Here is a 12,114-nt window from a genome sequence, read left to right as displayed (position 1 = left end):
ATGATGTTTTGATTTTGAGTGAAGAATGCAATTGAACGGATTCGGCCCAAAGATATAGAGGAAGGTCTGCAAAGTTCAACATCGATCGGGCGACTTCAACAAGAGTTCAATTTCTTCTTTTAACTACACCATTTTGTTGAGGAGCGTAGCGAGCAAAGAAATTGTGATCGGTATCTTTGTTGGTGAGAAACTTCTCAATGGTGGCATTAGTGAACTCGGATCCATTCTCACTTTGAATTCTTCTGACAGGAAGTTTAGTCAGGACTTTAATGTTTTTGATAAAGTTGACAAGCTCGGAAGCAGTTCCGTACTTTACCCCTTAAGAAGAAAACCCAAGTGAACATTGTGTAGTCATCAACAATCACATGAATATACTTTTTATGGTGTAAAGTTTCTATAACAGATGGTCCACACAGATCGATGTTAAGAAGTTCTAGTGATTCTGAAATGGACTTTTCAATAATCATAGGATGAACTTTCTTCAATTTCTTCCCACATTCACATGCAACGCAGAGATGATCGTTTTCAAATTTAAGGAGCGGCAGATATTATACCATTTCAGTAGAAACCAGATCATTGATATATCGGAAGTTAAGATGAACGAGCCTCTGATGACATAGCTAACTTAGGTCAGGAACGACCATTCAAAGAAGACAAAGTTGAGGCTTTCCAATGGTCATATTGATGTCTAAAGGATACATATTCTTGATACGATTTGATTTGATAAGACATTCTTTCCGGTGTTCTGTCATAACGTAGCTATGCTTGTTACAGAATTGAACTCTTCAATTTGCATTAGTGAGTTGAGCCACACTGATCAGATTATGCTTGAGATCAGCTACACATGTCACATTTGAGATAAAGAAATTTCCATTGGTCAAGACGCCATAACCTCGAATTCGAGAATTTCAATTGTTGCCATAAGTAACATAACCAACATTTGGAGCAAGCGTTAGATCACAAATAAAATCTTTCTTCCAAGTCATGTGCATGGAACAAACACTATCAATATACCATATTCTATCTTGGCACGAAGCACAAAAAGCCTGAAAAATCAGTGAGTTTTGGAGTTTTTAGGCTCCGAGTTAGGTTTAGGGACTTTAGCATGAGCTTTGGACTTGGTTTGTGATTTTTGAGCAGCTGGTATCTCTGAAGGATTTTTCCGAGATTCTTTTGGAAAGAGGCAGAAAGTCAAGGTCTTTTTATTTATCCAAAAATCATATTCAATCATTGGTTGTTTGGGCACTACTTTCCTCGGAGGGATAATTTTATGAGATGTTGCTGGAAGAACTATGTTCATAGGTGTTTCAGTTGTGTTTTTAGACCTTTTCACTTTCCATTCAAACTTTTGTTTCAAACCTTTAGAAAGTTTCTGAACAACAGTGTTCTGAGCATCTTTTCCTTTGTTTGCCGCGTTCGAAGGCACATTAGGTTTTGGAAGTTGTTTAGGTTTAAAAATCATGCCATCCGAGGTAGCAATAAATACAAAAGAAGAAACTGTCCGAAGAGAGCTGGTTTTCTTAGATGAGGTCTCAACAATAACATTTTTTGCATAGCTATTGATAGATGTGTTCCGAACATCCAAACTAACAGGATTAGATGGCCTCTAAAGGATCTTAACATGCATGAAGGTATTGTGATTCCTAGTAGCTGGACAAACTATTTGAGCCACTTTCTTCTCAGATGTCTCAAGAAACCTAGAGTATTGCCTACACCTAGTTTCTTTTTCAAGTGCTTTCCTAGCTTCGGTCTTTGGGTGAACAATGTCTTTCTTGTTCATCCAGGGTTTCTTCCGAGAGTCAGATGATGACTTGGAAGTTTGTCCTATCGATGGATTGTTGAAACGAGGCTTAATTGGTACTAGAGTCGATTTTGAGACTACCTTAGAATTGGAGACACAAGAATCAAACGAGATGTCATCATCACTCTTAAGTTCTACATCACTATCAAGAGACGCCCAAAATGAATTGGATTGGTCAAAGTCATGTACGTTAGTCTCAGGAATGATTTCCTCAATAACACATTTGTTCGGATGACCAGAGTTTAGAAAATGAACTCTTGTATAGCCTGTGTTTGGAAAGGATTCTGAAGACTGATTTAAGTCCCTGAATATCATACACGGAAGATGCATGGAATCAGGACATTTAACAGTGAGAGGTTTGAACTCAGGAATCAACGATTGATATTTGTCTGAAGTCTCATGAAGGGACGACAATGGTGAAACATGGGTATCCGAATAAGTATGGTTCAGAATGTCTCCCATGAACGTTAGGCTTTAAAATTCCTTCAAAGGACGACCAATAGGCTTTTGAAACTCGCTTCTGAGACCTGGTGCTTTGGACCATGGGTGACAAAAATTATGTGTCATCCTTTCGTTAGTTTCAAGAACATCAATATAATTATGCAAAGCATCAATTTTTGCATCAAGACGTTTATCATCACTGACCAAGATGTTTCTTTCACTAAGATTAATTTCACATTTGTCATTCAAAATAATACATTCATCCTTAGCCATTACAAGTTCTCTCTCTAATGATTCAATCTTAAGCTTACGGTCTTCAAAACGTTATCTAAGACGGGTCAACTCACTATCTAGCTTCTCACTGACTCCTATGGCAGACTCATAGGATATATGAATAACTGTCATATCTGATTGAATTTGAGTTAGATAAGGTTCATAAACAGACAAATCAAAATTATTATCGGTGATCATAGATTTTACCTGCTGGATGATGCGTCACTTAGGTGGATCGTTTGTTGCCATGTAATAGTATTTCTGCTCAGCATCGTCATCATCAGCTTTCGAACCAGAAGACTAATAACCTTCATCACAAACGATTGACTGTCTAGCCACTAGACACAAGTTCTTTGTATATTTTATTTACCCTCATCCCCAAATGACCAATACCCATCAAGATTCCTTGAAACCGTTGTGACAAAAGCCTTTTCACTTTCAGCTAGTTCTTGTGCTCTACGAGCATAGTAGCCAGAGTATTTTACCCTTGGTTTATGAGGAGTTTCAGCCAAACAGTCCTTTATAAATTGGTTTCCGAGACCATATTTGTGACATACAATCTTGGGCTTGGATGGGTTCAGAACTTCCTGAGGTTCTGTGGAGTGATTTGGAATGTTGGGTCGATATGTCGGTGGATTTTCATTGGGTTTAGGGTAAGATTGAGGATTGCTTTGGTGAGGAGCTTGAAATCGGTTTTGAGGTGGTTTTTGATTGGGATTCCAAGGGCGTCTGTACTTCATACATAGAAGTGCAAACGGTTGCTGGAAACGAAGTTTGGAATCATCATCTTCTGGATAAAGGTCTACGTCGTACGAGTAGTTCGGAATTTAAGGAATAGGTGCGATAGGTTGAGTGGTTCCTTTAGATTGAACAGGTGGAACAGGTGAGACGACTCTAAAAGGATCTGGAACAGATGGGTTCAGAATCAATGGATTGACAGAGCTTACTAAAGAAAGAGGACCTCCTGAGAGTTCTCTCGGTGTTTGAGCAACGTTGGATTCAAGACCTTACAGTTCGTCAAACAACTGACAGAGCTTTAGTTTCTTTAGAGATCTATTACTCTGGAGATAGGACTTAACTTTTTCCCCATCCTTTTCCAAGGCTGTTGATGAACTTGACATTATACTCGAGTGGAGTTCGGACTACACCATGTGCGGTCATGTTATTCACCATGATCCTGTATCGATTTCATGCAGAGGCTACAAATTCACCAGGAGTTGTAGTGAAGGTGTCAAAGTTGTTTACAACTGATGTCAAACACTTATCCTTCATGTTCTCAGACCCTTCGAACAAGTCTTGAAGTGTATCCCAAATGTATTTTGTAGATTTGCACAACTTTATGCGCTCAAAGAGAGAAGGAGGAACACCAAGCACCATTTCTGAGAATGCAATTTGATCTGCATGATATTTATAAATATCAGTTGTAGTTAGAGGCGTTGTACTGAGTTTTTCTTGACCCATGAGTGTAACAACAACATCTTTGATCATTTGTCTAAAAGGAACATGAGGACATTCTTTTATAGATCTCCATATCTCTTCACCTTTTTCTTTACCAAGCTAAAATCTCTCCATTCTAACTTTCCAGTGATCATACTCTTCAACAACTAGCAATGGGGCACGCGTTGGGCAACCCATGGTATTTTCTATTTGCATTGAATACATTTGTTGAGATTGATTAGAAGCAGCCATTGAAGTTAGGATATTAGAGATGAAGTGGTATATATAAGAACTTTTTCTTGAACACATAAATGGTTGAGACACCATGGTAATCTTCAATCAACTACAATATGTTCTTATGAATTCAAAGGACAACCACTTAGGTTCTGATACTAATTGTGAAAGCAAAAAGATCTGTGCAGAAACGGTTTGAAAACTCAAACCTTGAATTATCTTAAGATCAGTGTCTGCTACTAATGATTAGGGTCCAGTCAAGTCTGGTAAACCAGTCTTGCCTCGAAAATTAAGAAGTTCAAAAAATTGCTCAAAGAGATTAAATAATAAGTATGAACAATGTAAAGAGATTCAAGAACAATAAGAATGATAGAGAGAATGATTAACTGAATGATTCTTGGTATTGATGAGAAATGTGAATGTTTCACTCATGCGTACATAGTATGAAGGTTACAACTCCTTAAATAGACAACGAGTGAGAATAAGACAAATCTCATAAAGTGCATGGACTAAAAATACATCTGAATATCAACAGACCGACGCAACCACTTCTGTTGATCTTGTCCCATGTACTATATTATAAAACAATAACTACAAAAAAAAAATAGTACTTGGAACATTAAATGCACATTACAGACTCAAAATAACAAATACAAAAGATGTATCACGGACAGAACTTCACTTCAAATTTTTCTTCATTTCGGGACACTTCTTAATTTGGAAGACTCTCACTTCAGACAACTTTATCTCAGATTGATAAAGGCTCACTTTACATGTATCAACAGGGCCGAAATCGAGCCTTGATGTTGAGAGTAGAATGGGACAGTGGTCTGATAGCTCTCTAGGCAAAGCAATGACAGAAGCGGATGGGAAGGAGCTGGTAAAGTTGGGGCATACCAAGAATCCATCAAGTTTTTTTAGTATCAAATCTATAATGGTATAATAAGAGAAACGGTGTCCCCCCACCCTATCCTGAGATCGTAGAGCCCATATTTGCGAATAAAGTGGTTGAAGCTATTGGCGCTCAATCTCCAAAATTACGAATTTATTCTTTCTTCCTGTGTTCGTACGATATTGAAGTCTCCAAAGATTATCCATGTGCCTTGTTTTTCGTTTTTTATGTTCATTATATCGTCACACAGTTTCGTTTATCTACCGAAGCTTATGTCCAATAAATATTTGCTAGGATAGTCTCCCCTTGTGTAGCGCCCGCAGATTGGGGCTAGTCAATTCAGAGACGATAAGCGTCAAAAATGACTTTTTGATATAGGATTATTTAGAATAAATAATCTTAACTATTTTAGTATATTTCACAAGGTTTCCGTACATATAAAGAACGCTGAAATCCGAGTTATAACGAAGAATTTGACCTGTCGAAGTTTCGCGACAAAACCGGCACGATACCGGGAATCGTAAAAAGTGAGTTTAAGTAAAATACTTTTTAGCCTTAGTGATATAAAATAAAGTTGTAGAGTACGTCTCCAGCCACGCGTGGATATAAAGAACGTCAAAAACGGAGTTCGTATGCAAAGGTTATGACCTTCCGAAGATGTAGCAGTCTAAGAGCATGACACGTGGCAGAAACCCTAATCAGCCATGCTCCACAACGTGGAAATAAGATCCACGATGTCGAATTAGTCAAGGACACTAATCGAGGCTAGAAAAACATGTGCTAAGTCTACGGGAGTAATGTGTTAAGAGCCCACGACGTGGAAATTAAGTCTTACACATAGTTACTTTCATCTTACACATAGATATGAAGTATTTAATATAAATTACGTGCTATGTGTGCATATTATATGTTAGATGAACAAAATGTACATGTTTTATTCAATTTAAAATGTATATGTATTTTATACCTATAAATTACAAAGGGTAAAGATGGGTAGATGAAAGATGATATAGATCATGAGAAATGAAAAATGAGAATGACAGGTGAAAAATGATGAGAAGCCTTGACCCAAGCGTTGGCCCAGTCATCTAGCAGAGTATGAATGACAATCATAGACTATTCAAGACAATCAAGTGGAACACTAGCAGGCTTGCAACTTGTAGGTGTTGTGAATGATATGTTCACCTGATGTACTCTAAAAACCCTGGCAGCTATGCACTTAGTGCCTCATAAACGAACATTGGCAGCTATGGACTTAGTGCCTTATAAATGGACGTTGGTAGCTATGGATTTAGTACCCTACATTTAAATATTGGTAGCTATGGATTTAGTACCTTACAGATGAACCCTGATAGCTATGGACTTAGTGTCTTATAGATAACATCGGCAGCTATGGAATTAGTGCCAATTAAATAAACCCTGGCAGCGATGGACTCCGTGCCTATTCCTTAGGACAATCCTTAGGAATGAATGAGTGAATGATAGATTATTCTTAGGATAGAACCTTAAGAAATAAAGAAGATAATGAGGATGGGTAATTGGGTTAATTGTTTGATGATGAAACATAATAACTTTATTATTGTGGGTTGAAAACCCTATGTACTCACCATGTTTCCCAACCTGACCCACTCAGTTTATTTGTATCACAGGTGTCGATATGAAGCTACATTACACTGAGAGATTAAAGGAGATGTAAATCACTAGTGTGAACGAATGTAAAGTCTGTTTATGCTTATGTTTCTGTATTGACGATGACATCCAAAAGTTTTAATATAAACAAATTACATTTCTTCGGAAATGATTTGATAACATATTTATCATGTTTTTATGGGAACAAATTCCGCAACATATTTCTTTAAGAGATATTCTGATTTTTAAAATAAAGCATAAACAAATCAGTCTTTTCTGTCCGTGAAAATGGGGTTGTCACACCTTGCACCCCTAACCAACGACCAATTGTGATGAGAAAGTGTCTTGACCTGATGACTTCAGCGACATTGTAAATTTTATAGTCCCAAATGATTAGTAAACCCCTTGATCTACTTGTCCCTTGTACGCATACGTGTCTAAATTCAATGTGGTCACAAAAGTCGTCGACATCTATGCTGTCGGAGTCGAGGAGCTGCGTTTCTTGTAATCCCATATATAAAACTTTATGCTGAATTTTATTAAGCATATGATTAACCTGACTTTTGGATCCTCCCCAATACCTCTAATGTTAAGAGACATTATATTCATTGTAAATTGACTGATACACCGACTTTCCCAATAACTTCAGTGACAATCAGGTTTCCAGATTCAATTTCAAAACCTGACTCTTTCCCAATTCCCGCTGTTTGTTCCACTTCGTGAGAGGATGAGGAATAATCGCTTTGCTCGTTTCCCAGTAAGAGGTTATTTTTGGACATCTCTTTTGCTCACGCTGACAGTTGGGATTGTCCCAACGCTGCGAATCGTTGTTTGTAATTGCACGAGGGTGACATCTCAGTCACTGGATCATTGAGGTTAGCCATGGGTGTGGTGAATTAGGGGGAGAATCACGAAGTGTGGCTATCCGTTCTTCGTCTTTTTAAACTGGATCATCCGACCCGGGGCGCTGTATCTCCAATACCATTAATGATTGGGCTCGTGTTCATATTGAACGGAAATATGCCAAAACATCGGGCAAGAACTAGCCCATTTGGTTGACTTGGGCCACATGAAACAAGGGCCCCGTTCAATGTTTGGGGGGTTCTCGATGTTCTGGAAATTGACGTTGAGATTATTGTCGTTGGAATTTAAAGAATCATGGATACGATGTGTCGGTTCGTTATCCACCATTGGGGAGGGGATAATAGGCGTCGTTTGTGGAATATGAGAAACATCAGGATCCATCAATTCATTAACTGAGATTCGATTATTGTCGTCGATAGGAAATTCTAGCAACATATTCTGTGATTGAAGCAACGGTTCGTCGTGTTGATAAATTTCGCCCTCTTCCATATCTTCTCCCGCGTCTTATTGTTGGACCCATGTTTCATAGACACCTTCAGACTCTTCATCTTCCTCATCATCCTCCTCCGAATCGTATGGGTTGCCAGGCGGATCAAAACGAAAGGGAAATAATCCTCATCAAACTCAATAATGCCAACACTCATGACGTTGCCATACACCGATATCATTATCTCCTCGTTTATTCGCTTTTTTATTTTTGTAATAATCCCAATCTTAACGTTCGACATGTCAACACGATTGAGAAGATCATCGTATGGGGCAATGGTTTTCCCGTATACACCGACTATGTCCGAGAAGTTCTTTTCGTATAGAGCAAGTTGAAATATGAGCTCTCTTGTTGAATTGATCTTAATTAAGCCTCTAACTCAAGCTTAATTTAATGATAGAATAGTTGAAGTATGTTGTATCCCAATTAACTTTCAACGGTCCATACCAATGTTTTAAAAACCAGTTTTTTAGTTGAACCGGTATAGTGAGCAGTTTAACCGGTTCGACCGCCGGGTCAACCAGTTTCTATCATTTTCATATTTTTTCCTATTTTCCTATACATACATATATAAATCATGAATTTGACGTTTACAAGTTCAAACATAAAAAATATACATAAAAATAAGTTGTAGATCACTCCAAATACATTAAAACAACACATAACCATAAGTTTTAATGTTTTACATCAATCCATATATGTCAAAAAGAAAATAAAACATAATACCGAAACAAAATATAGTTTTATATAAATACAAACACATCAAAAAAACTTTATAACATTACCATATGTTTTTAATTAGAGAAAACTACATATATTTGAAAAAAATCACCAAAGTTTTTATGCAAATGGTTCGTTTCCATGTGCTTTTATTTGATTTAACCGGTTCAACCAGTTTATTTTGACCGGTTCAACCGGGTTTTTCTAAAAACTGACCGGTTCAATCAGGTTCAGAAATCGACGTAAAACCGGTGATAGTTGAACCATTTCCTTCCCCGGTTCCCAGTCCAACCGGTTCAAACCGGTTTTTAAAACATTGTGTAACATCCATATAAACATATCGCACAAACAATGTTTTAAAAACCGGTTTTTTAGTTGAACCGGTATAATGACCGGTTTCCGGTTCAACCGGTTTAACCGGTTCGACCGCCGGGTCCACCGGTTTCTATCATTTTCATATTTTTTTCCTATTTTTCTATACATACATACATATATAAATCATTAATTTGACGTTTACAAGTTCAAACATAAAAAATATAAATAAAAATAAGTTGTAGATCACTTCAAATACATTAAAACAACACATAACCATAAATTTTAATGTTTTACATCAATTAATATATGTCAAAAAGAAAATAAAGTATAATCCCGAAACAAAATATAGTTTTATATGAATACAAACACATCAAAAAAAAACTTTATAACATTTACCATATGTTTTTATTTAGAGAAAACTACATACATTTGAAAAAAATCACCAAAGTTTATTATGAAAATGGTTCTTTTTCATGTGTTTTTATTTGATTTAAACGGTTCAACTAGTTTATTTTGACCGGTTCAACCGTGTTTTTCTAAAAACCGGCCGCTTCAATTCGGTTCAGAAATCGACATAAAACCGGTGATAGTTGAACCGTTCCCTTCCCCGGTTCCCGGTCCAACCGGTTCGACCGGCCTTTTAAAACATTGTGTAACATCTCCATATAAACATATGGCACCATACTATACATATTCACGTTAAAAAATCATACACATAACCAAATCTTTCCTTTTTCCTTGCACCATGTCCTAAATGCAATGAAAAAATTAATCTAAGGCGAAATGAAGAAATTTTAGCCTCAAAATATGCTGAAATTTTGTTGACATACCTGAACCCAAATTTTATAAAAACTTGTGTATGTGCATATATAAGCATACAATTTCGAACTAAACCCTAAAAAAAATAAAAACAACTTCATGTGGAAAATAATTAACGACAAATTGAAGAAGGAAATAAGAAAGATTTGACGAAATGTACCCGCAAAAGCCTAATAATTTAACAAATCGATTAAATCTATGCAAGATTTTGGCGATTGCAGGCTTCACCCTTTTCATTTTCTTCATGTATGTTTCACATTATCCAGTTTTACCTAATTCAATATCTTCAGACTGCCTTTCATCTCTCAAGAAAACATTCGATTTACCTTCATCACCATCAACACAAGTATCTGCCACAGACATCACCCAACTGGTATTCGCCATCTCAGGATCCGTCAAGGCATGGCGTGACCGGAGATCATATTTCCGAGAATGGTGGCGGCCAAACGTCACAAGAGGATACATCTTCTTCGACAAAAAACCAACCCCAGATCTTCTCCCATGGCCATCGGAGCTTCCTCCCTATCGTATCTCTGAAAACACAACAAAGTTCGATGTATACTCGAGGCATGTGAAGCCTAATGTTATCAGAATCGTGAGAACGATCCTGGAAGCGTATAGAGAAGGAGACAAAGATGTTAGATGGTACGTTATGGGAGACGATGATACAGTTTTCTTCTTGGATAATTTGGTGGAGCTTTTAAGGAGGTATGATCATACAAAATATTATTACATCGGTGGTGTTTCTGAATGCGTTAAGTCGAATTTTGACTTCTCCTTCGAGATGGCATTTGGTGGTGCAGGATTCGCGTTGAGCTACCCGTTGGTGGAGGCGTTGGTCGATAATCTTGATGCATGCATCGGAATTTACCCGTTTTACTACGTTAGCGATCAGATTTTGAGCGCTTGCATTGCTGATCTTGGTGTTCCTCTTACTCCTGAAAGAGGATTTCATCAGGTAATTAAGTTTCAATCAATCAACCAAATCTCATGTCCATCGACGCATAAAAAAGCCATAATCTTTATGATCAACAGATTGATTTGGTGCATGATATATCTGGGTATCTATCGGCGCACCCACAAGCACCATTGATCTCCCTCCACCATCTCGATATCGCGCTTCCAATCTTCCCCGGAATAAATCGCCACACGTCCGTCGCACATCTCATGAACGCTGCTAAATTTGATCAATCACGCCTTCTTCAACAAACCGTTTGTTACCACAAGGAAAAGAACTGGGCATTCTCCATAGCTTCGGGCTACTCTATTTACATTTACGAACAATACATCCCTCGTAGCATTCTCCGAAGGCCTTTCGAAACATTTACTCCATGGAGCTTGAAACGACATCCACCTGATTACATGTTCAACACGAGATTATTAGTTCCTGATGATCCATGTGAAACTCCTCATGTATTCTTCTTTCATTCTATAAAGAGACTCGGTAATGATAACAATACAACAGATGAAATCGTGATGACTTACATTCGATCCATGCAACGTCGGTTGCCCCCTTGTTCTTCAAATCACTCCGCAGATTATATTTCTAGGATTGAAGTTTACTCTCCGGCATCAAAATTAAGCTTTGTAAGCTCATGAATTCCCTAATCACTAAAATTTCATCAGTTTCAATAAAAGTTTCTTTTCAGAAAACCTAATTTAAAATTAAATATTTAAGAGTTAATGCGATAAGTTTTTAATCAAATAAAAGGCTTCGTTATACTTGAATTTTACGTACAATTTGCACTTTTTTGAACCGTGAAACAACCAGATTATGATACTATAATGTATTTTTATTTTATGATTTAGGTTGAAAATAGAGGGGAATGTTGTGATGTATTGGATGTTGACGACAGGAGAACGGCAAAAGTCAAGATCAGGGCGTGCCTAAAGAGTGAGATTATGGCGTAGACTACAATTACATACACAATTTGTTCATTAGTTGTTTTTAATTATTATTGTTATTATTATTACTATAAGTTATTATTATTATTGTTATTTTATTTATTTTTATTTTTTTGTATTTTATGATGTGTAACCATGTAGGACATTTAGATATAAACATGTATTTACGTAGTTATCAAAAAGTTTTAATACAACGGACATTAGGTATTGTTTTCCATTTTTGAAGTCAATGGTTCATATGAGACACATGAAATTAGAAATACTTAATTAGATTGGATTTGTTGTTTCAAAAAAATG

General features: G+C 36.9%; 1 protein-coding gene across 1 annotated transcript; it reads left to right on the top strand.

The window, feature by feature from the left end:
* The first annotated feature begins 10,039 nt into the window (after positions 1–10,039).
* Positions 10,040–11,834, top strand: LOC145122754 (uncharacterized). The gene is made up of 3 exons (XM_079058325.1): positions 10,040–10,870; positions 10,948–11,499; positions 11,722–11,834. The coding sequence occupies exons 1-3, from the start codon at positions 10,067–10,069 to the stop codon at positions 11,821–11,823; spliced, it is 1,458 nt and encodes a 485-aa protein (XP_078914451.1). The 5' UTR covers positions 10,040–10,066; the 3' UTR covers positions 11,824–11,834.
* Positions 11,835–12,114: the final 280 nt, after the last annotated feature.

Source organism: Lactuca virosa, chromosome 6 (genome assembly GCF_052849685.1).
Source record: "Lactuca virosa cultivar CGN04683 chromosome 6, Lactuca_virosa_CGN04683_v6, whole genome shotgun sequence".
In the NCBI taxonomy this organism is placed as follows: Eukaryota; Viridiplantae; Streptophyta; class Magnoliopsida; order Asterales; family Asteraceae; genus Lactuca; species Lactuca virosa.
The sequence above is the reverse complement of the archived record's forward strand: the minus strand, read 5'-3'. Positions and strand labels throughout refer to the sequence as shown.